Source organism: Notamacropus eugenii, chromosome 4 (assembly GCF_028372415.1).
Source record: "Notamacropus eugenii isolate mMacEug1 chromosome 4, mMacEug1.pri_v2, whole genome shotgun sequence".
Classification (NCBI taxonomy): domain Eukaryota; kingdom Metazoa; phylum Chordata; class Mammalia; order Diprotodontia; family Macropodidae; genus Notamacropus; species Notamacropus eugenii.
The window spans coordinates 24483041-24508852 of record NC_092875.1 but is presented as its reverse complement, the minus strand read 5'-3'; the positions used below and the strand labels follow the sequence as shown (position 1 = coordinate 24508852).

At 42.4% G+C, this 25812-nt stretch overlaps 1 protein-coding gene across 4 annotated transcripts in view; it reads right to left on the bottom strand.

Annotated features, from left to right (window-relative positions):
* SPPL3 (signal peptide peptidase like 3) overlaps positions 1-25812 on the bottom strand; it is a 139435-nt gene that overhangs the window by 10022 nt on the left and 103601 nt on the right. For all 4 annotated transcript variants that reach the window (XM_072600248.1, XM_072600249.1, XM_072600251.1 and 1 more), the window contains exons 4-6: positions 14435-14554; positions 12653-12731; positions 9487-9599 (exon numbers count right to left, since the gene is read on the bottom strand). In XM_072600248.1, the coding sequence (XP_072456349.1) occupies positions 9487-9599; positions 12653-12731; positions 14435-14554 (312 nt within the window). The remainder of the gene's footprint in view (positions 1-9486; positions 9600-12652; positions 12732-14434; positions 14555-25812) is intronic.

Below are 25812 nucleotides of genomic sequence, written 5' to 3'. Positions count from 1 at the left end.
GTCATTAAAACACGTCATCATTTGCTTAAGGCACATTCGAGCTCCACAGGTGAGAGGAAGAGAGCGAAGCAGACAGAGCGCTGACTCTCAGGACAAGGATCAGTTAAGCTGCAACGGGCCGAGGGCCAGAGTCTTGCTGCACCAGCACCTGCCTTTGGAGGGATGAGCCGAGCATGGCAGCTGATGGAAGGACTTCAACCAGCTTCTAGACTTGATTTACCAAAATTGGCTGAGCCAGAAGGTGAAACCTCCTGGGGCTAAAGCTGAGGAGAAAGTCTGGCTTGGGGGTGGGAAGAGACTGATCAGGTTAAAAAGACTGAATTTGGTTAACTACGAGAACATAAAAAACAAATGTGTCCGAGTGAAAGGATTGGACCCAGGAGAACAACTTACACAATAAAACCACACTCCAACGCTGATGGATGACCAACCTGGACAAAACACCTGGCCCACCTCTGGATGGAGAGGGCAAGGACTCAAGAATGCACGTGGGGACAGTGTCTTTGGCATAACCATCTGTGTTTGTCACTGGGGTTCTGATTTCCTTCTTTTTCAATGGGGGGGCAAGTGGAAGAGGCCAGATTTTAATTGATTGAAAAAAAATTTAATTTGAGCTCCTTCCTGCTGAGGCCTGGCCACCTTTTCCAGCACTGGTTGCATAAATTCATTTGTTGAGGGAGGGGAATTAGAACACCGTGGACTCCCCATTTCTGCCTCTGAGTTCTCCCTGTACTACCACCACCCAGAACCCTCTTCTCTGAAGGTTAGCTCAATCCATCTTTATCACCCAATCAAGATTCTTGTAGCAGGGGTCTACAAACCTCTGGTAAACCTCTCTGGAGTTTCCTTCAGTAAATTCAGTTCTTGGCTCATTCTTTCCTCAACTCCCACCTTCATCCTAAGAGACTCTTAACATTTTTCTCAACACTCCCTCAAGCACTCAGCTTCACAGCTCCTCCATTCCCTCATTTCCCATCCCCCCACCCCTCCGCAATGCACCACCTTCCATGTTTCTGAGCTCTGGTTTGTTGTGGTTTCTCTTTTTTATTTCCTCTGCATCATCTTACCTGACCTCATCAGTGCCCATGGATTCAATTATTACCGATATGAGCCTAAGACTTACTTACCCAGCTCTAGCTTCTGTCCTAACCTTCAAGTTGGAAAGTTTAAATGAATGTCCTGTAGACATCTGAAGCTCAACATATTTCAAACTGAAATTCTATTTTTCTCCAGCCCTTTCTGACAGCATCGCCCTTCTCTACCTAACAAATGCCAGTGGCTCCTACCACCTCAGGATCAAACACAAGAGAATCTGTTTGGGGTTCCAAGTGCTACATCACCTGCCCCCTCTGACCTTTGCAGTCTCTTCACACTCCCCATCCATCCTCTGTTGTCCAGTGACCCCAGCCTCCAGACTGTTCCCATAAGATATTCCATTTACTGGCTTGGCTGCCCCCCAAGCCTAGTATTCTTTCCCTCTTCATCTCAGCCTTGTGGTTTCTTTCATCCCATTTTCTAGAAAGACTTTTTTTGGAGGCATCTTAATTCTAGGGCTTTTCCTCTGTTATCTCAAATTTATCCTAAATATATCTTGTTTGAACATAGCTGTTTTCCCATTATATCCTTAAGAGTAGGGCCATCTTTTGCCTTTCTTTGTATCTCTAGAGCCTAGCACGTTCTAGTGTGTAATAAATGCTTGCTGACTGGTTTATTCCATGACATTACATGGCTATGAATATCAGCAGTTTAATTTTTCAAGGCTGTGTCCTATAATACTATTTTACAAGATGTCAAAATTTTTCTTTACCCTTTTCAAATTTTACTTTACATCCCTTTTTGGGAGAAAGAGCTAAATGCATTAGAAAGGGACTTGCCTTTCACCTTCCCAAGGTCACACTGCTGGCCAAAGGCAGAGCTAGGGGCTGGAGCCTCACATAGGTTCTTTCTTGTTCATGCTGAAGAGCTATCCCAGCACTGCCTAAAACCAAAACCTGCACTTAAGCCTGGGTCTGCTCTCACTCCAAACGTGTTTCCCTGTTGTCTTTTAGAGCTTAATTAGCCATTAGAGCAAATACCCACTCTGGCCTAACTCAACCCCAAACACGTCTTGTAGGGATGGAGACTGCGGCCCATCCACGCCTACCCATCCTGTGAGACTCTGCTGTATGTCCTTTTATAAAGTTTACTGGAAAACAATGGGTTGGGTGCCTGTTCTGCTTCTTCAAGGTCTCAAACACTGACTTATAGCTCAGTCTTGCTATATGCGGCCTTCTCATGACATTCACCTATACCCATTCCCTAGCTACTGGGGACCCTTTCTGTTTCCAGTTCTTTGCCACCACAAGAAAGCGCTGCTCCAAAGATTTTGTACCTGTGGCTCCTCTGCCTCTCTGCAGGGCACACGGCTTAGCCACTTTTCAAGCCGGCTTCCAAACCATTCTGCAGAATGGCTGGACCAAATCATCTTGACTGCTGACTGCCAGGTGTGTCTTGGTCAACTTCTTCTAGTCTGATGGGGGTGAGGGGAACCACAGCGTTGTTTTAATGGGCATTCTTCCAATTACTAGTAACTTGGAGCAGTTATTCCTAGTTTTAACTCACCTTATTTTTCAGGCACACAATTCTGTGATCACATCCTTCACATCTTCCTAATTCACTATTCCCTATTTGTGACACATTATCCATCACCGTGTTTCTTTCCACTGCCCTCTGTGGGATACCAATATTCAATACATGAGAGCTCTGAACACAGTGCTAATGTCTTCGAGCCAAGCAAGGCCATAAGAATATTGGCCTCACAAGTTCAGGTACTACTGGAGAAACAGAATCACATTAACATTAACAACCAAAAGACAGGAGGAAGCAGCAGCTGGAAGAATAGCTGACAGATGTGCCTGGGAGAGACAAACACAGGGTGTTCCAAAAGTCTTAGTGCAGCCTTTTAAAAATGTTTAATCAAGATTCCCACCATCTTCCGCTCCACATGGCTCTACCTGATTTTTGAACTTTGTATAAACTTTCATCAGCTGCTGCTCAGCAAATGAGAGGACTGCATTTGTAATCCAAGCCTTATGATCTTCCATAGAATGAAGTTTTGATGCATCCATAGAGTGTGGATGAAACCCCATGAGAGAATGTCTGATGGAGAGAGACTGGGTGACTGAAGGGGTTGAGCAAGGGGTCTCTGAGAGTGTCATCCAGAAGGAAACTGTCACAAGCACCAGATGCCCAGTCCTGCTAAAGTAAAAAACTTACTATTGAAAATTCTCAAAACGAAACTGGCATTTATTTTAAAAATTAAAATAATCAAACTTTTTGCAAGTTTGCATTATTTTAAACTTCTGAAATTATTAAAGATTCATTAAAATGGTGGCAAGATCTTGGGGCATCCACGCAGCATTTGGTGGAGCTGACTGGGTGGGCCTTTGTTTTGGGAAAAATCTTCAAAGAGAATTCTGCGATTTCCCAAAGGTGACACAGACGGCTGATTCTCTCCTGCCCAATCCTGGGCCCAGCTCACTGTTCACTTACGTCGTCCAAGGCACACTTAATGACAGATGAGTTCCACAGGCTGTTCATTCTTGTACAGTTTTGACATCTGTATGGGAGACACCTTGTGGTAAGAGAGTTTCCGTAATGCTCCACTAAATTAAACGCTTTCTTTTAGAGCCAACAAAGCGGGATGTGGTATTTCTATATAGTTCAGCCAAGAATACAAAGATAAGAAATGGGGCGTACTGTAGAATAACGCCTGTGAAAACGGTCCTGTCCTCAGAGCCTCACCAAAGGATGCAACGTGCATCCAATGCACAGCTGATCCTCCTACACATTTTTATTTCCATCACTGGTAAGCAGACACAGAAGCCCGCAGTTATTGCTGTTTTCTTGGCTGACTTTCTGGGGTAATGAAGTCTAAGATCCTCTCCTTCCCCCACTCCAGCTCCTGTGGGATCTTTGGTTCCTTCGGTTACTTTGGGAAGTGATCTCTGTCACCTCCAGCACAGCTTCTGCCTAGAGCGGATCCGCTCCATGTGCTGCACTGCCACGGCTGCTCCAAGCATGCTTGGGTTGACCAACTGGGGGAGTGGGGGCTTGCTATCCTTGGTGATTACAAGCGTCTCTGCAGCGCTTCTCCTTCTGTCTTCCTCTCATCCTCCAAGTTTCACCCTCAGGAACACTTTGTTCACTTGGATAAACTTTCTTTTAGTTTAATGTTTCTCTACTTATGAAGCAATACTCCTTATAATTTTCCATCTTCAACAGAATATTCACAATTAGCCTACATTTAAAATTAATTATTCCCCTGACTGCCAGTACCTTTCATCTGGCAAGGAGCTCAGGTGTCTGATGATGACAAAGGTGGTTTTTAGTTTCTTTTAGTCTCACTTTGCCAACTGATTTACACTGATTTAATGCCTGGATATTACTATAATTGTTCCAGTATTTGGTATTTAGTAATATGTTTAGTATCAATAACTTAAACAGCTCAGGCTGGCTCTGGAAGATAACTGGAATTATGCTAAAGGGCAACCAAAATACCCAAACTCCTTGATCCAGAGATCCCACTGCTAGGCATTAACCTCATGGAGGTCAAAGAAGAAGAAAGGTTCCATTATACATCAAAATATTTGTATCAGAACTTTCTACAGTAGCAAAGAATTATAAATAAAATAAATGTGCACTGATCAGGAATAGATAACCTACGATGGTAGCTAAATGTGAAAGGATACTACTGTGTAACAGCAGTACTGTGTGATGACTTCGCTCTTCTCCACAATGCAATGATTCAAGACAATTCCAAAGGACTCAAGGTAAAAAGCACTATTCACTTCCAGAGCAAGGGCTGGAGTCTGAATGCAGATCGAAGCAGACTCTTTCACTTTCTGTATTTTTTTTTCATGTGCCCCCCCGCTTTGTCACAATGTGACTATGTGGTAATATGTTTTGTATGATTCAACATGTATAAGGTATATTCAACTGCTTACTATTTCAGGGAGGTTGGAGGTGAAGAAGGGAGAGAAAAATTTTGGAATGCAAAGATTAAAAAAAACAAATGTTAAAAATTATCTTTACATGTAACTGGAGAAAATATTTAAAAAATATTACTGTGCCGTAAGACTATGAAAAATTTGAAGAACCAAGATACTTATGTAAACTGATGAATGAAATAAACTGGATAAACAACATCCATGATGACAACAACGGAAAATGGAAAAAAAAATGACAAAAGAGAACCCTGTGTAATCATAATGATCACATCTGGCTCTAGAGAGGAGCTGCCAAAACGTGCCTTTCTTCTTCAGAGATGGGGGTGGGGGGCCCCTACCAGGAGACAGAACCCTGCTCAGACTGTCACAGCTCCTCTTAATGCGCTGGCTGGTTTGGCCATATTGCTGTTCCATCTTTCTTTGTCCTGAGGTGTGATGACCGACTGTGAGGAGGGGGTCTTCTTACAGCTCTTGTTTGGGGCCATTTGGAAACATTCATTAATGACTCTTTTGTGGTCATTATTCTTTCTCCGTATACTGTGCTGGTCAATGTGGACCTTGTTATTTCTCATCAGTTCACGTTGAGTCTTTCCAAGATTCTCCATATTCATCAAGCTCACTGCTTCTTCTAGCACAGGTATATATTCCACTCTGTTCATGTACCACAATCCTTTTCCTCTTTCCTCTATCAACAGGCACTGACACCCCTCCCATTCCTGGATATCACAAAAAGTGTACTATCAATATTGGTATACGTTGGGCCCATCTTTTTTTCCTCCTTGAGGTTATGTGCCCAGCAATAGAATCCATGGGACAAAGGGTACAGACATTCTGGGTACTTTACCTGCAGAACTCTTCAGTGCTTTAAGAAGAATTAAGTGGGTTCATAGCTCTCCCTACAAGAGCCCCTTCCATGCTGACCTCACCTATCTTTTCATCTGTTTGCTGAGTACAAAGAGAAAATGCAGGATTAGTTTAGATGTTCACTTCTCTTACTAATTTTCTGTCACCATCACTGTGGAAACAAAAGGCATCGACATATAAATGAAGGCCACGGTGTGTTATTTCTTGTTTCTTGGGTTACCATCACAAAAGAATACCTCATTAACTGACCAGTCCATTGGTGATGAGAAGCCTCTTCACACTTAAATTAGGCTCCTCCTTGAAGCCTTGTGAACATAACACAGCCCACCAGGGTTTGGGCTCTGCTAGCCTTTGAGAGCTTGGGTGAATCACCTCCACCCCCAAAAAAGTCATCAGGATTGGGCTTTGTGAACAATCATTATCTAGAGAACAGCTACAGGAATCTTCTTATGGCATGGATTTTAACTTCTTTCTAGACAAAGTACCAGATGTCAAAGAGAATTTCTAGGTATTAAAAGGATGTAGATAAGGTAACCTTAATGAAAAAACTTACCAAGGGTTTTCAACTATTACTGGGGATTTTTACTATTAGACTGCATTTTTGATTCTAGAGTAGAAGAATCTGCTTTACTGAAATTCGCTTCAGAATTAACGTTTTCTGCACTTTTTTTTTTGTGCAAATAGGATGCACAAGGTAAAAGTGCCCCTTGTACACATATTATTGAGAACTTCCACAGTCAGTCTCAGTGGTTCTGTTCTCTTTTGCATTAGAGGAAAGCAGAGAACAACAATATTGATGAATAAATTATGCTTCACAGTGTGCCTATATGGATAAGAGGAAGGAGAGGGAGAGAGAGAAGATGAGAAGGTAAAAGAAAGGGGAGAGAAGAAAAAGAAGAGGGAGGGGGAGAAGCAGACAGATGAGGGGGAAGGGGAGAGAGGGAAGGAACTGAAGGGAGAAGAGGGCGAGGGATGAAGTGGAGCTCTCTGTACTTCCAAAATAGTTTATGTGAAAGTGAAACAATGACTAAAAGCACAATTCACGGTAAATATTAATAATGGTGACAACAGCACTGCATATTTCCAAAGCACTCAAGTGACTTCAGGGTCAAGCAACCAGTAAGGGTCTGAGGCACAATTTGAATTCACGTCTGACTTCAAATCCCCTTCAGCTTCACTGTTGCTGGGCCAACAGAATGTAACAAGGTCAGAGGCTCAGCAAGGGCTTCAAATATCTGGCACATTACATGAAGAATATTGTGGTGGTTAAAAATACATCCCAAAGGAGGCTGAGAATGACCTCTGGTAGCTGGAAATCATCCAACACAATATGGACTCTGAGTCTCCTAACAAAACACCGACGATCAATTTTTCAGGTTTCCCGCAAAAGTCAACAAGTCTAGTTAACAACTCTTGTTTCATACCACCCACCTGAGGGGCTGAGCTAATTCTAATTATCCTGTTCTTTCAGGAAGAAAGGAAAGAATTTTATGAAGTGACCTGATCAATCCTGGTCTAATTTAAAAATAATAATCTACACAGTTAATCGTTCACAGGTTTCTTCAAACAGAAAACGAACGAATCACATAAACAGGCATTCCAAAATGCCTCTGCCAGTGAACACAGACTAAGCTTTTCTCTGCTGTCTGTCAAAAAGCCAAGTCACTAGATGAGAGTCAGGGGATGTAATCATAATGAGTAGTTAATCTGTGGTCTGAAGTAATATTTAATTTTTCTTTTCCAGTCATTCTGAAATAAGCAAATCTCTTTAAATTTTTTTTTTTTTTTACAAAATACAAGATGTTTCAAAAGAGATTAACTTATTTTCACTAGCCTTTTAACAATATATCTGATCAATACAATGCTCCTTTCCTCACTTTTTTCCATCTAAGATTACTCCCCTGCAAGATAGCCAAATGATTTCATGCACACACCTTCCACTCTCTCCCAAGAGATCATAATATCTTTCAAACAGACAACAGGGGTTCGTCTTTTCACTCTAATCTGTGTAAATGTGTAAATTTGTAAGTCATTTTCCTTCTCTGTATAACACTTAGGTTATTTTCCTTTATCAACCCCCACAAACAATCTAGGCATTAAAAGGAGAAATCCAGATGAGATAAAGGCATTGAAATGCTTATAACTACAAAATGAAAATTGTTTTTAAAAATTCTGCACATTTCATTTCACTATCTAAATACATGATGGACACTCAGGTCCTGAAACAAATGACAAAGCCTATTTTTTCTTAATGACAATGTAACAGAAGGACATGGTGATAAGAAGCCATACAACAATAATTTTACTTGCTATTAACTTTACATTTGGGGCCTTTAAATAAACGTAAGAGTAATTGCGAGCAAACCCCTAAAATACAGTGGAGTCCACAACCCTAAAGAACTGTTTCAAGGCTCAACCTTTTCTGGTTTGAAGAATCCAAAGCAGCGTCACATCCGCAGCACTTGGAGGTCAGCAAAGAATTTTATACACTATTTCCTCATTTGGTCTTCACAACAACCTTGAGAGGCAGGAGTTGTTACCGTCCCCATTTTACAAAAGAGGAAGTAGAGAGAAAGGGGGATCGAGTCAATTCAATTTATTAAGCATTTTCTATGTGCCACAGTCCCTCATTTCTCCTGCTTCCCTCATCAATCCTCCCACTAGCCAACCCACACTCTAAGTCACCCCAGGACGTGGCCCCAGCTTCTGCCGTCTCCATGCCAACGACCACCTTTCTGCCTGTGTCCTGGATTTCATTTCTCCTCTTCTCTAGGAAGCGGCCCCTCTGACAACCTCACCTACTGCACACACTCCTTATTCACTGGCTCCTCTTTTACTCCTCCTTACAAACAGGTCTAGATATCCCCTTTGATCCCCTTAGGCTTCCACCTCCTCTCTTCCCCCACTTTCATGAACTCTTAAGAGAACCACCTTTCTCAAAGCACACTCACTTCTCCATCTCTTGTGTGTTTCAGACAAATCCATCCCCTGTGCTCTGGCTTGGGCAGAACCCCTTTCCTGGAACAGACTTTCTTCTAATCTTGGCCCTTTGGAATCTGGAGCTTCCTTCGAGGCTCACTTCAAGGACCATTGCCTTCAGGTTGGTATGGCCACCTCCCTTCTTCCCCCATTGTTAGTGAAACTCTCTAAAGAAGTCAATCGGCATCTGTACGACACTATTTAATTCTCTATGCACACTCCATAATATTGGTGCTGTGAGGACAAGGGATGTTTCTTCTTTGTCTCTGTCCTCCCCCCCAACCCCCGGTATCAGGTGAAATGTCTGGCACGTATAGGGCATTCAACAGACACTGGCTGAATGAAGGCATTGACTGTGTCTGTAGTACAAGGTAATCAAGCAGCATCAGAACAGAAAAGGATTCTTGCGCTGGTGGCACAGACCTGTCATGTGAGGTCTTCTTAACACTGAAAAAGGAAGTAAGAGGAGAAGACTAGAATGGTGAAGAGTAACAGGCTTGTAGGTAAGAACAACTTCTATGAAAACCAAAGATGAGGCACAGCCCAGGAACACCCTTCAGGCTTACCAAGGTGTGCCATCACCAAAACCCTGGGGAAACTAGGGAGAGATGGAACTAGAAAAGCCTAGAGGAGGTAACAAACTGCCACTACTCACCATCCATGAGGAGCCAGTGACCGGTCAGAACCCAGATGAGGACAAGCATGACAGAGAGGGAGAAGGAGAGCAGCTCTGCAGCAGTGAAACGTCCACAGCAGCCAAAGGAAATCCTAGGAACAAGCCATTGACACCAGTGCTTCAGTGAGTGAACAGAACCGCTTTGGGTCTAGGGAGGACAGGCTCTGTGATACTGTAAGAACTGAGACAAGACTGTCTGCTGACTCAGATAACAACCTGCTTTAGAACGAGTCACACGAAGTTCAGAGGAATTTCTGGGCTCAGGATGATAACTGGCTCTTTAGCTCCAAGTATCAACATGAGTGCTAACAGATACTACACATATTATGTCAAAGGAAAGTAAACAATGAGATTCTTTTCATAAATGAACAAATAAAAAAAATTATTTACTAAGAAGTTACTAGGTGCAAAATAGTTACTTTAAGCCTAACAGGTTACATTGAAAATATATACTCTTATCCTATAATCAATTCCTAGAAATTCATTTGCTTTAGTAAGAGTCTACCAAATGAATGGTATAAAAATGGCAAATGGCAACTGCTAAAGGTGCTGTGGAAGAGCTGTGAGTCTGTGCGGCCACTCTGAAGTGAGGTTTGTAACTATGAAACAGTCTGACCAGTGACGCTACGATACATCTATACGCCCACTAAAGAAGTCAATGATCAGCCCCTTTTGTGGTGGCACACAACTAGAAACTGTGGGGATGTCCGACAACTGGGAGATGGCTGAACAAATTACTGTATATGAATGGTGAGGAACTCTACTGGGTTGTAAGGAAGTGGGTGGGTTACAGGGCAACTTGGGAGACTTACATGAATGGATGCAAAGTGAAATGAACACAACCAAGGAGACAATTTTAAAAAATAAGTTTTTATTGATATTTTGTTTCTCATGTCATTATAATTAATCCAATGACCTCTCTTCCTCCCATACAGTATTTTTTTAAGAGGAAAAAAAAGTCAGCACAACTGATGGTTATACTGAAAAAGTCAAAAAATGTGGGCAAAAACGTGTGCACAAACGTGTGCGTATCTGGGCCTCACACCCCCAGGAAAGGGCAGCTTGGGGCACTGTGAGTCCTGCTGGATAGTTATACTTAATGATTACTTGTGTCACTCCTTCCCTTTCTGTTGTTTTAGTGTGTATGTTGTATTGCTGGCTCTGCTTCTTTCACTGCATCAGTTCATGTAGATTTTTCCTGTATTTATCACACACATTTCTTACAGCACAATAATACTCCATTACAGTTATGTATTTCAATTTGTGTTAGGCATTCCCCAATCAACAGCATCTTCATGTTTCTAATTCTTAGCCATCACCAAAAATGCTGCTCTAAATCTTCTGAAGTATTGGGGGCTTTTTTTTTCTTTTGTCAATGGTTCCCTTAAGGTTCAAGCTCAGTCTCTGCTTCAAAGGACAGGGAAATTTTAATCACTTCATATCCACAAAATCAAACTGCTTTCCAAAATGTACCATTCCCCAGCTCTTCCAACAACGTATTCATGCGCCTATCTTTCTTCAAATTTCCCAACACCAACTGTTGTCATTTTTGTCAGTTGTGAGGTTGGACCTTAAGGCTGTTTTGATTTGTATTTCTCTTATTTTTGTTGCCTTGTTTTTATGTGGCTGTGAATGCTTTTAGCTCTTCTGAAAAATTTTTGTTCATGTCCTTTGACCATTTATCTACTGGGGAACGGCGATTACACTTTTACACACTCACACAGAGTTCTCAGCAAACCATCATTAGAGAAATTTGATAGACTTGTTTCCTATTTGACCATTTCCCTTCTTGTCCTACAAGTATTAATGTTGTCTGTGAAGACAACATCAGTTTTAGTTTCCAGTTCTCTCTTCCCCATATTACGTTCCCACAGTTAAGCGTGTAAAGGGGCCCTGTCACACTAGCACTCTTCCTCTCATCCCAACCCCCTCTCTTCTTGTTTGATGCCTTTGCCTTTAGGTTTTTGTTTCGTAGTTCCTTTTTCTCTCCTGCTTTCATCTGGTTATCTATTTTTCTTCCCCATCCCCTTTCTTCTTCCGGAGGGTCAAGCGTCCTAGAGTACCGGAGAGTTCAGAGTGACTGGAGAAAACGTCTAGTCTACCACCTTTGTGCTCATGTAACCCAGAAGTCCGAGGGAACAGTTTATACAGTAACCACATTTTAAAGACTTAGGACCACCAATCAAGCAACGACCAATCCCAAGTCCAGAGAATTCATGACAGATCCAGAATACAAATCAAGACTTTGTTTTTAAAAAGTCACAGCCAATGTAGGAATTTGATTTGCTTGACTCTACGTGTTTCTAGCAGGAATAGATAAGTAAATAAATGAATAAATAAAAATACATGTATACACACAAAAAGAATGGTAGGATTTAAGAGGCTGTGATCACACGACTCTTATTACTGCATACACTGTTCCAGCATTTTTAAGTGCTTCCTCTTGCTGAAGATATACTGTACCCTCTGGTGGAAGCTTTTCGGTACTAACTTGTTTAACCCTGGTTACTGTTTTTCTTAATGTTGAGCTATCCTTTCATTCATGGTGTTGAATCCAACAAATTCACATAATAAATTTAAAAAAAATGTGACTGTGGCCTCTGCTAATATTTTATTTAAAATACTTAAATCTCCACATGAAAAAAGACGGTAGAAATATTAGCTGGTAATTCAATTTGTGTGGAAAATTGTTCTTTGGATTTAAGTGTAAACATTAAATTAAATCAAAGTGGCCCAAAGTGCATCCTTAGAGTAGTATATAACAAAAGGCCTATTTGGTTTTTCCTGCTAGAAAGGAAAAGTGTCACCTCTACATAGTAAGTCCTGGAAAGGAGACTGTTCACATTCAAAAGTTATTATCTCGTGTTCTCCAAGACTGCAAATTTCAAAAAGGAAGCACATTATGATGACCCCAACTTCCTAAGATATATCTGTATTTCCACAGCTGCAATGCAGTTCATCAGGAAGCAATAATTTTCTACTTCAAAGGGAAAGAGAGAAAATTTTTTTGGATAATTCCAGCAAATACAGGCTCCTAACACTTCTGCGTTCAAATGAATAACTTGACCGACTCTTGGTTGATACTATCAAGGGTGAGAGAAAAACAAACAGAAGTGTAGTTTATAAACAATCTGTAAGCCCTTACTTGTTCTGCGGCGAACAGGGTCGTGTTAAATACTGGCACATCGGGAGGAGAAGGAAAGCAAAAGCTATCGTTGCAAGAACTGGAGAAAGAAAAGACTACATTAATAAATTTGTCTACTCGACAGGCTCCAAAGCTCTCCTTGGTAACTTCTCTGCACTGCCTCCCAACACTCACTGGAGAGAGATAAAGCCTTCCTCCAGAGCTGACCACTCACCTAACTACTGCAGTCCTTGAGGAGGTGTAAAGATCACAGCTTTCCCAGTGAAGGCCTCTGTAGAGCTTACATGGGCCCAGAGTCCCTGAGGTTTAGTGAGGTCACACAGGAGTGACTTCTGCACAGAACAGGGCCTAGACTGGAACACAAGGCCTCTGTCTCTAAATCTAGCAATCTTTTCATTACTTCACACTGCCTTGTCAAAACCAAGGTAATGGATTCTCTGTGGCTGCACCTTCTCATACTGCACCCTTCAAAACAAAAGTTGAAGGGCAGGAGACTGATAATCAACTACCTAATGGGAAACCTATGGGTATCTGGAGTTTGGGTAGGAGTGAAAACCACCTCCCACGACCACCTAGAGTGAAAACAGGTGGTTGAAGAGGTGAGGAGCGGGGCAATTTGACTGGTTGCCTCCTTAACACACCGATGCACATAGGAATTAGGGATTGCAAGGTTCGTTAACTGAATATACATTTACTAATAATCTTTCCAGAGCTAGGATAAAATACTTGTGTGCCTTACTCAACATCTGAAAATTGTATTCTTACCCACCAATATTATTGTATCATATACCACTTATCGTACAATAAGTATGCATACGCCCTGGAAAGTAGATGGCATTAAATATGTACACAAAGAAACACAGGGTGATGATAATGATGAAATATATGCTTCACAGCCCTCATCCAATGGGTTGGCCCCAAATATCTGTTTACTTTGCTTGATCCTAGCCCTGGCTCTAAAACTTCCTACTATGGGCCAGGACCGGAAAACGTCAAAGAGGGGTTGGTCAATTTTTTGCAATGGTGACTGGCACTTCGGGGTTATTATTTTGTTGTTTTTAGGCATGTCTGAATCATTAGAGAAGGAGCTAGAGTGTATTAATTAACTCAACTAAGGTCATGTACAACACCCTCATTAATGCTCACTTGCTTGAATTTTCTCCTTGTTCTTTCTGTCTTTTGGCAATTCTGGACAGATAAGCAAGGGCTTAAGTTATTATTATTATTAAAATGTTTTAATTCTGAAATTAAAAACTAACCAAAATGGTCATTTCTATAGACAAAGAACAGTAAGAAGAGGCCTATACATGAAACTGTAGATGTCTAGTAGGTACTATTTGCTTTCTTTTTAAATATATAATAAATTCATCATGTAACTTTCAAAACTGTCCTTTCTTCATACTCTTCCTTCGGTTCCTTTCTATACATTGTTTTAAAAAATGCTTAAACGATCCTACTTTTTCCCCTTTTTGGGGCTAGTCTATCCCTAACAACCTCACCACCCTCCTTTTATCCTCCCAAACTGAAAAGTCAAAGGCCTAAGTGATCATAAGTCCTCTCTATGCAACATTTGAGGAGTCAGATTTCATGGAAATAAAAACATGTACAGTATGTATACACACACATATATACATGCGTACATATATTATATATACATATGTATGTACACACACACACACACACACACACACACGTGCATCTTTATCCCTGGAGAGCCTAGAAAGCCGAGTTTTTTCCTTTCAATAATGTTACAATCGTAAGTAAACAGGAAGAACCATTTACCTGCTGTACATATTGTAAAGACTACTTGAACAGAATCAAAGAAGAAAAACATGACTAGAAGGGAGACAGAGGCTCCAATGGGAAGGAACAGTGCTTGGGTGGAGTCAATAGTTTGGATACCTGCAAAAGAAAAACAGGACAGATTTCATTAGGTTACTCCCAGAAACCTATAACATGTGAATTATTCAGACTCTTTGTTTCTCCTCTATTCCCTATTATTCACCATTTGTATAAAAGACAACTTCCCCCAGGGAGATTCAAGCTAGCTGTCTGAGGAGCATGTCCTTTAAAGGAATGTGTTGCGATGATCTGATGAAGAAAGTACTTACAGCTCCCTTTTAAAATGACTTCTGATTTTTGGTTTATTCATGTTCTCTTTTCCTGACTGCTACAGACAGACTGAGAATTGGCCATGGAAGACAACAGGCTTGGAAAGGTTTGGGTAGGCCTGTGCGCATCAACAGCTTCAAATGCAAACGTTAAGTGCCTACCATGTTCAAGGCTCTGCGATACAAAAGTAAGAACAGAAACTTACCTTCTAATAATGACTGGCCTATTTACATGGAACTTTACAGGGTTTATCTCACTGGAAGCTCACCAGGAGACTGAGACTGCAGGTTTTAGGGCTAAGGAAGCTGAGGCCCAGAGAAATGCAATGTCCTGTATGTGATCATGTGGTAGCACTACAGGTGGAACATGAGAGCTGGTCTTCCTGACTCCATGTACCACGTTCCCTCTACTAGGCCTGAATGGTCTATTACAGGATGCCACACGTACACAGGGCATTTTACATTTATGTGTCTATGTAAGTACAAGTAGAGTTTCAATGAAGGGGGCAAAGGGGAGAGCTGATGAAGCACCCCAGCAATACCAGAGGGAGAGCTGGCTGTGGATACCAGGAAAGGCTGGCAAGAGATGGCCCACAGGCAGCACTCTGAAGGAAGCAAAGGAATCTGAAAGATGAAAATGAGCACAGCACAGGGTTTCTAAAATGTCACAATCTCTGATCTCATGTTTTTCCAGGAATACTGCAGAGTGGTTCCAACCAAAGTCTTCTAGGTCTCTGGACATCCTGGGCTGCCCCCCTCTGTTACTTGTCCCTCCTACTCCATGACCAGCCTCCTCTTCCAGTCATCTACCTTGGTTTCTTCTCTATAGCTTTGGACACTGCTGACCACCTCACTCTTCAGGGATACCCTCTACTCTCCAGGCTTTTGGGGCTGCTCTCTTTGGCACTCTATCCATCTGTCTGATCAGGCCTTCTTAGCTGGGTCGCGCCCCTCCCCCCAACTGTGACTGTACTCTAAGGCTCTTTCCTGGGGCCCTTTCACCTCTCTTTCTACATCCACTCACTTGGTGACAGACCAAGACAGATGATCAGGTCCCACTAATCTGACCATCATTCTTGGCAGATGATTTCTAGATCTATGTATTCTTCCTGAGCTCCACTCCCTCATTTCCAACTCTGTGTCCCACAGGCACCTCAAACTTGACATGCCCCAAACAACTCATCTCTCATTATCTTCAAAACCTGCCCTTCTGCCAGCCTATTTTTGTCCAGGGCATGACCATTCTTTTGAATCACTAAAGTTTCCAACCTAAGAATTACCAATGACTTCATTACACACAATCAGGTGCCAAGTCCCGTCAATTCTACTTCTGTGATCTCTCTCTTATCCATCCCCTATTCTCCCCCTGACAGGGTTACCACCCTACTTCCAGGCTTTAGCCCTTTCGCCTGACCACTGACACAGCTCCTAATTGGTCTCTGCCTCCAATCTCATCTCTGTCACGAGGCTATCAAAGGGATGATTCTAAAGCATAGGTCTGGTGTACCATCCCCTGCTAAAGGAGCTCTAATGACTGTTGAGGTTCTCTGTTGGGCATGGAAAGACCTTGTTCTTGCTCTAGGCTTAATCTGCATTATGCTCCATCAAGCTCTCTGCAGTCTAGCCAGAGTTGCATTGCTAGCTTCCAATCCCTGGGGTATCCTTTTCTTCCCCTCTGCCTCACAGCACCCGTCTCCTTCACAGCTTATCTTAAGTATCTTAGAGGAATCTCTTTCCTGACCTTCCTTCCACTGCTAGTGCGTTCTGCCCTTAAGAAAAATCTTCTTGTACTTATTCTGTGCGTATTTCTTACAGATTTCTGTATGTATCTGTTTATTTTGACAGGGTATACGTTCCTTAAAAGAAAGGACTGTGGCTTTTTTTCCCTTTAAATTTCCAGCAACTAGCACACTCCCTGGTTTACAGTAGGTGTTTAATAAATGCTTGTAGACTGACTGGTCTTTTATGCCCCTTCATGGAAATCACGCTCAGTAACGTGCATCAGTTTACATAGGCTCGCTCTAGGTCTCTCAGTGGACCTTGGGGTGGCCTACAGGTCTGGGTCTTCTAAGACTGGTATTTATTCTGTTATTTATAGCCATGTGTATAACCAGCTGAATGTCAGTGTTAAAAGGATGGGTTTGCATTTGTTTCAAGAAGAGACTGGAGATCATTTATAGCACGTTTCCCAAATGCAACCTTGCCCACTGTTTTCTCATTTAGTTTGGGCCTGACCTTTGCTGTCCATCTGTGCTGTCTGGTCAAGAGACACTGTAACATTTTTATGCCAAAGTTTCTGAATGTACCTTCATTTTTACAATGGAGTCAATTCAATTCAGCAAACATATTAAACACTGGCTATGTGTAAGGCATGAATGCTTGGGGCTAGGGATACAAAGATAAAAATGCTGTGATTCTAAGTAGAAAGCAAGAATGATGATCTCATAGTTGGGGCCTTTTTAACATTATTGGGAAGTAAAGAAATGGGAAAACCAGCAAAGAGGTGGTGAACACAGCAGACAGGAAAGGCATATTGAGATGGAGAAGAATCTGCCTACTGGAGGAGTCTTATGTTTATAGGGCTTCCACGTTTATAAAGCATTTTTTCTTTCAACAACTTCTGCAAGGTGGGCAGTTTTAGTATTATTCTCCCCATTTTCTAGAACAAAAAAGACTGTGAAAGGCTTTAAATGCGAACCTGAGGCATTTGCATTCTACCTTAGAGCCAATGAGGACAGGAGTGACAAGATTGGACATGTGCTTGAGGAAGATTATCTCTACAGCTACGAAGAAGATTATGTTTGAAGTGGAGACCCCAGAGACAGGAAAAGCAATTAGGATGTTGGGCAGTTCAAGAGTGAGCTCACAGGGTCTGGACTAGGTTCTCTCCTAATCCTCCTTTTATACATGTGGGAACTGAGATCCAGAGAAGCTAAGTGACTTTATTAAAGTCACATAGGTAATAAACAGTAAAGTCAAACTCAGGTTACAGAATCACATAATTTGAGTTGAAATGGACGTTAACAGCCAAATTTTATAATTTATAACCGAGAAGGAATCCTCGCTATAACAGACCCAGCAGACAGTCATCTGGCCTCTTCCTGGAGACCTCCAGTGGGGGGGAACTAACGTCCTGAGGCAGCCTTTGGGGTAGGGGGAAGGAATAATAGTTTAAATAGAGCCTACTCTATTGACAGGCACTATGATAAGCATCATTGACAATCGTGACAACGACAATCAATATCTCCTTTGATCTTTACAACAACCCTGGAAAGTAGGTGCTCTTATGATCTTCATTTTACAATTGAAACTGAGGCAGTCAGAGGGTCAGTGGTGTGTCCAGTCACACAGCTAGTAAGTGTTTGAGGCTGGATTTGAACTGAGATCTTCCTGACCCAAGGCCTGGTGCTTTCTGCACAGCAGTACCACCAGCTGCCTCTAAATTGCTTAAGGCTTACTAAGCCTGTGTTGGAGTAGGAAGGCAGCCAGCTCAGGAAGCTTCCGCTGCAAGTCAGATGGAAAGGCTCAGTGACTGAGGGGGCAACAAGGGGGGATGGTTGTGTCTCTTCTTCATCATCACTTGCATTATTAAAGGAAATCTCCATCTGAAGCTGAACCACTTGAAGGTGCCAAGGACTTGGGTGTGGAGAATTTGCTTTTCAATATTTCAATAGCTGTGACTGATGATCACCCAGGGAAGCAGTGACCAGTTCATGCCGAGAATTGTATTCCCCACTGACAGCTATGGGGGTGGGCTGGAACAGAGTGGGGGATCTGCGAGGTGCTGCTGTCCTTGGAATTCTTTGGCATACATGCCTATCTGTGGCAATGGGTTAGCAGCTGGTGCTGGGTCCCTTCTCTACGGAGGCTGCTTCATGTCATAAAGGCTATCATGAGATGGGGTTGGAAGCAGAGATATTGGTCTCAGGGGTGGCAGGTCCCTCCTCCAGAGGCATTGCTCCCTCGGATGATAGCTACAGGGGGGTCAGGATGGAAGCCCTACAGGTTAGTCATATTGCTAAATGAGTACTATAAGCACAAGTGGTGTGCTCATGTATGTAAACACCCCCCACCCTCACCCTCACAATAAATGCTGTAGTACCTAGAGGGCCAGCCCTGGAAGAACAACTGGGTTAAAGTCCTCTCTCTAACATATACCATGTGATGATGAGGCAGACAACTCTAAGACTATGTAAGTCAGATATTATTAAAAACGGGGGACAATCAAGCATCTCGTTATCACCTGTATCTTGCATCAGTCAAGTATGGGACTCCGTAGCATGAAGCTCTTCCCAACTTTTGCCTTATCCTGCCTGGAAGAAGGCCATGTCACTCTAGGCCAGCCTTCTTCCCAGCCAGCAGCATCTCTTTCTGCCTATCACCAGAGCTCTGGATTCTGCCCCTGGGACACAAAGGGTCTCACACATGAGCTATGGCCTCCACACCACTTTCCAGCATCTTGGTACCTGGCTGCCTCCACTCTGTCTTCCCCCACTAGAATGTAAGATCCTTGAGGGCAGCTGTGGTCTTTCCTTTTGCACACATCCCTCCCTCCCAGCACATAGTAAAGGCTTACAAAATACTTAATCTCAAGATCTTTACCTTCTCTCTCTTTTTTTAAATTTATAAACTATTTTAAGTAGGTTATGCAAATTAGTATAGCTTTAAAATCAGTGCCTAAAAAACCAGAAAGTTAGATTTCTCTTTTAATTTTTTGGGTTGAATTTTCAGGGAAAATTGGATCAAGAAGTAGAAGGGACCCTCAAGGTCATCTAGTCCAAAATGAAGCCACAAATATCCATGTATACAATCCATGTACACACACCCATGCACATACATAAGATCAATATGTAAAAAGCTTATGAAAAAGATGACATTCTCAAATAACAAGAGGTTTAAGTTTGAAGACAAAACCCTAAATTTTAAGTTTGTTTTTTTCATTTTTAAAGCATCTAATGGACCACAAAGCAACATGAGAATGTGAAAGAATCACAATTTTTCATCTGAAAATACTCCAGAATTAAAATGAAGGAAATGTAACAAGCTAAAAGGATGAAGATAACTTTTAGTGCCTACTGGAGAAGTTGCCACGATGACTAAATACAACGTAGTACTAGCTGTATAATGCCAGTTGAACATACAAATACTGTTAGAATATTTTTAATGCTTTACTTTCATATTTAAATTTAATCATGAATAATTAAACTTAAACAGCAAATAAGTTGCTAATGCATTCCAGCAGAGAGGGGCAGACTTCTCCCTAATAGTAAGCACTCTGCCAGGCACTGTGCTGGATACAGAGAAGTTTAAGATTTAGTGCCCCCATCCCCGACCCTTACAATGTAGCTGAAGAAATGAATGCATGTACACATGCACGCGCGCGCGCACACACACACACACACACACACACACACATTCTCACGCACACATGCAGTACAATAAATACCAGTATGAAACCAGGATTTGTCTCAGTGATGCACTTTTCTATTACTGGATAAACACAAAGGGTTTGTGATATGCTCAGGACATGTCCCATACACTACTCCATGGCCTCACACACTGTTGGTATTTAATACATCTTCAGCTGAATTACTGTGCATGTAACAGTTGATATTCGACTTGAACAACGCAGGAATCTCATCTAAGCATTCCCACCCCTACTTACATGGTCAGGGTCTATCATGGGGATATTCACTCAGCTGACTGGCTGTCACTGCCTTAAAGAGCATATTGGACAGACAGGGTCTGATGCATGTCAACAAGCGGTTAAATCACGTTGTTAAAAAGGACCAACTGAAGGTGCCAGTGCTTTCCTAGATGCTAAGAACTTAGATCTGCAATCGTTCAGGGATGGTATTCAGCATCAATCACTTCCCTAAGTGACATGACATAAAGCACCTTGAGACCCAGGCAAGAACCTAGAATGGAGCAAAAAAAACATCCTAGCTAAAAGCCATGGAAGTGACCACTTTCACTTGGTGATTTCATTGGCTCCCAGGGATGTAATTACCAACCCCTAAATTCAAGTTTATATTCTATCAGAAGATGTGCATAAAAATAAGTTGATGCTTCTCAGATCTACCTTTACTGCCCCAATCTCTCTGCTGGATCCCCAGTGGTCTTTCAAACACCTTGAACTGGATGTCCAGCAGACATCTTAATATGTCCAAAACAGAACTCATTATCTTTCCCCTCAAACCCTTCCCCTCTCCCAATCCCTGAGGCTCAAACTCCAGGAGTCATCCCAGACTCCTCACTCTCTCTCATCTCTCAGATCCAAGTTGGTGCCAAGACCTGTCAATTTCACCTTTGCAACACCGTTTGAGTCCATCCCTCCTCTTCTCTGACACTGCCCCTCCCTGATGTAGGTCCTTATCATGGCACACTTGGACTACTGCAACAGCTGTTAGTGAGTCTGCCTGCCTCAGGTCTCTCCCCACTCCCACCCATTTTCCATTCAGTCACCCAAGGGATTTTTTTAAAGCATAGGTCAGACTCTTATCACTGCTCCCCACCTCCATCCCATTTGGTAAACTCCAGTGGCTCCCTACTGCCTCTAGTAGCAAAATCAAAATGCTGTTTGACATTCAAAGCCCTTCATAATTTCACTGCCCCCTCTTACTTTCCCACTCTCCTTACACCTTACCACCCTACCACAAATGTTGGATCTAGTGACACTGGCATGTGGGCTGTTCCATGAACAAGACGAGCCATCTTTTGGCTCTGGGCTTCTGTTCTGACTCTCCTCCATGCCTGGAATACTCTCTTTTCCCTGCTCTGACTTCTGACCCTGGTTCCCCTTTAAGTTCCCACCTTCTACAAGAAGCCTTCTGAAACCCTCCTTAATTCCAGGGCTTTCCTTCTGCTATTTCCTATTTATCCTGAACATAGTCTGCTTTGCTGTCTCCTCCACTGTAAGACTGTAAGCTCTTTAAGGGACCACCTTTTGCCTCTTTTTGCACCCTAGAGCTTAGCACAGAGAGTCTGGCATACAGTAGGATGTTCAGTGGTATGAACATTTAAGTGATGGTGTACACACACATCTTACTTTTGATACAAAGCTATGAATAAGTGCATGCACATATACGCACTGCTAACACTATGCCCAATTGTACGCATACACTTTTACATCCTATCATACATATACAAACATATAGCATGAGTGTATGAGAGTATATGACTGTGATTATGCTGGAGTGGTTTAAAGCTTTAATAGCTTAAAATCACTGTCACCCAGTAACACAGACACAGACACACACACCCCCCCCAACCCAACAGATATAGTCCAAACTTGTGAAACAATCCCCTTCTTTAAGGAGTTTGCATTCTATCAGAGGAGACTCTACATGTAAAAGAAACACACACATATAAATAAAAAAATAAAGATTCATGCAGAAAGTCTTATTTTAACAGAGTTTTAAAGGAACCAGGTGATTGTAAAAGGTAGAGTTGAGGCAGAAGTACATTCTTGGCACAGGAGACAGCCAGTGAACTGTAGGGTTAACACTACCAAGACCAGTTTAACTAGACTATAGAATGTGGGAAGAGAGCACTGTATAAGAAATTTTGAAAGGAAGACTTGGGCCTGGTTACGATGGGGTTTTTATAAGCTAAATAGAGGAGCTCATGTAACAGGAAGCTGCTCGCATTACTGAACTGAGAAGTGACACAGTCAGATTTGTGCTTTGGCCACAGCAGAGAAGGACTGGGGAGGAGAGGGACTTGAGGCAGGAGGTCCTATTAAAGGTGACTGTGACAGTCAGAGTTAGAAGTTATGACGGTCTGAATTAATGACCATCTGGGAAGAAATATGAGACAGAAACAACGAGGTTGAGCAATGGATTGGCTATGTGGGGTGAAGGAAAATATGGAGTCCAAATTATGCCGAGGTTTCAAACCTGGGCGACTTGTTGAAACAGGGCAATCTGGAAGGGGGAAGCAATCAGTTCAATTTTGTACATATCAGTCAATCAACATTTATTAAAGATCAGCTATGTGCTAGGCACTGTGCTAAGTGCTGAGGAAACAAAGAAAGGTAAAAGACAATCCCTGCCTTTAGGAAGCTCATGCTCGAGTCAGAAGACAACATGTAAGCGACTATATACAAATAAGTTAGAGAAAATCCACCGAGGAAAGAAAGGAGCATGAAGGAGGATGGGAAAGGCTTCTTGCAGAAGATGGGGCTTTAGAGGAGACTTGCAGGAAGCTCAGATGAAATGGAGAGGAGCATGCCAGGGGGTCGGAGCATTCCACAGGAGCCAGTCAGAGAGGGGAGGAGTATGTGGGAGGAAGCATGTTGAGTGCCTATGGGACATCCAGTTAGAAATATCCACCAGGCAGATGGTGATGTAAGACTGCTACTGAGGAGATAGACTGAGGCTGGTTTTTGAGGTCTGGAATGATCTGCACAGAGATGATGAAGCCCATGGGAGCTGATGAAGTCAGTCCCCAGGAGAGAGCATGGAGACAGACTAAAAGAACACAGTCCTGAGGACTGTACAGGGAGGAAGAGAAGAAGAGAGAGCAAGAGTCAGCAAGGGGCTTTCACAACTTTTTCTAGGAATTTGATTTTGAAGGGAAATGGAATCTGACAGCTTGAGACAAGAGGAGAATCTACTGATTGTTTTATTTGGCCAAGAAGTGGGGGTTCTGGGCAAGTCTGTGGGTAGGGAAGGAGATATTAAGAATGAGGGATGAGATAACTGCTGGGGAAAGGGGTAATCTGTTGGAAGAGAGAGGAGGAAATGGGATTAAAGGCACCTATGAAGGGTTGGTCTTGGTGACAAAGTTCTCACTGGAGACTGGGGCAAGTTGTCTTATTAATTTTGATACCCCAGAGCTACAAGAATCAACCAACTGAGAAGTAACAAGCTTCACATCAGAAGCAAAATGCAGGCAACAGCATTAGAACTCTTCTGTGATGTCAGAAGGTCCTTACTATTCACCCGGTGTGGATCCTAAGTTATCTTGCGCTATTATACAATTTTTAATATCAATGTCTTTTCTTCCCAATTAAACTACAAGCCTCGAGGTCATATATGTGCCTCTAACATATACTCATAGTGGTCGGTCAACAAACGAGGTTGGTGAAACTTGAAGAGGCAGCAGGGACTTGGAGAGTAAGAACACTCACATTCTCCTTGGAAGACTAAAATGACTAAGTGCACCGTGGGAGGGAAATAAGTGAACACAGGCCATTTTAAGAACACTCACTGCTCTAGCTACAGGGCAGGAATGTGCTGCTGGTGGCTCTGCGAGCTGGTCCAGACAGTCTGGAAAGCAATCTGGAACTGAGCTCCAATGTGAGACTGTGCCCATTCTCTGACCCAGCAATGCCGCTACCAGACTGATATCCTAAAGAGATCGAGTAAAGAGGAAAAGAAGCCATATGCACAAAAATACTGAAAGCAGCTCTTTCTGTGGCGGCAAAGCTGGAAACAGAGGGTGTTCACGGATTGTGAAATGGTGGAATTATGGTGTGTGAACATAATGTAATATCATCGCACTGTCAGAAATGACAAAATGGACGTTTCCAGAAAAATCAAGGAAGACATAAACTGACTGGGAGTCCAGCACAACCAGAGCGATTTGCATAATAACACCAATATTATAAAGAAGACTCTGAAAGACTCAAACGCTCAAAAGCAACCATGATTATAAAGTACCAAAGATGAAACCTGTCCTAGCCCTCCTGGCAGAGCTGACGGATGCAGAGGGCAGGCTGAGACATGGCTGTTTGTTTGTTTTAACACGGCCACTATAGGAGTTTGCTAAAGTTAGACATATTTGCTATGAGGCTTTTTCCTTTGATTTTTGTTTTAATTAGGAGGAAGGGGAGGTGAGAGGTAGGAAAAAAAAGTTCATTAATTGAAAACAAAATAAAATGGTTATAATACTCTTGAAAACAATTCATCACCTACACTAAGGAAGGTATGAATTACTTACATTTTTCACATGAGACTGTAAACTGACTGACTACACAAAAGTCCCTTCTCTCCACTCCAAGGACTTAAACCATAGATAGCCATTAAAGTCTCAAACTGCACTAAGACTTTTCAGATACCCTGATATATTATCTGAAGTTAGAAATTTTAGTTAGAGGGAAAAATCAGATTCTTAGGTTTATGAATTAGATGAAGTAATACATTTCATACCGGGTTTATAACATTTATATTGAGTAATTCTGTGCATTCTGGGCAACAAGGGGCTTCCAAGGCTTTTTCTGAGTACAAGTGATTTGGATTCTATCCTGGCAGACTGACCTCTCACAGTTTTGCCTCCAAAACAGGTTCTGACAGGGGGGTCAGAGCAAGCTTGATTCAAGCAGCTGACTGGGACACTCTGTTCCAAACTGATTTGTCCCTAAGCAGAGATCAGTGTCATATTATAAGCTTAAGAAAACAGTGGTTAAACTCGGATGGTTTTGGTGCTGCTTTTGTGCTTGGCACATCTACTTCCCACTCATTCAGGTGTGTTTAGAAGGGATGAAGCCCTGACTGCTTATGATTCGGAAGCCAAGACTCTTTAACAGATGGAGAAATTGAAGCAAAGAGATCATGTGACCTCCTAGTGTAGGGGAGACCTAGAACTAGAATGAAATAGCTTCTCGGTTGCTCTGCTTGCCCACATCTCTAACATTCTCCAGCTCAGAACCTCATGGAGGTACTCTCCTGCTAACCAGAACAAGTACCATCTCTTCACTTGGGATTTAAGGCCAGACCTCTTCCCTAATTCCTCATTACACTGGGCTCTACATTTCTTCAGCTATAAAACTAGAGATTTTTTGGCCCTTTCCAACTCTAGGTTTAAGACTCTATGGGGTCCCAGGGTCCCTTCCACACTAACCAGGCTTCTTTCCAAATGAAGAGAGGTTCTACGAGATGCCTTCTCAGGCCCCTTCTAGCTTGAAATCGATGATCCTATGGAACCCAACTCCTTGAGAGGAGCCATCTTTGTAATGGTATCCCTGGTGCCTCACGGAGAGCTTGGCACACAGCAGGCACTTAATAAATGCTTCAGTGGCTGGCTGTGCCTCTGTTCTTACTACTC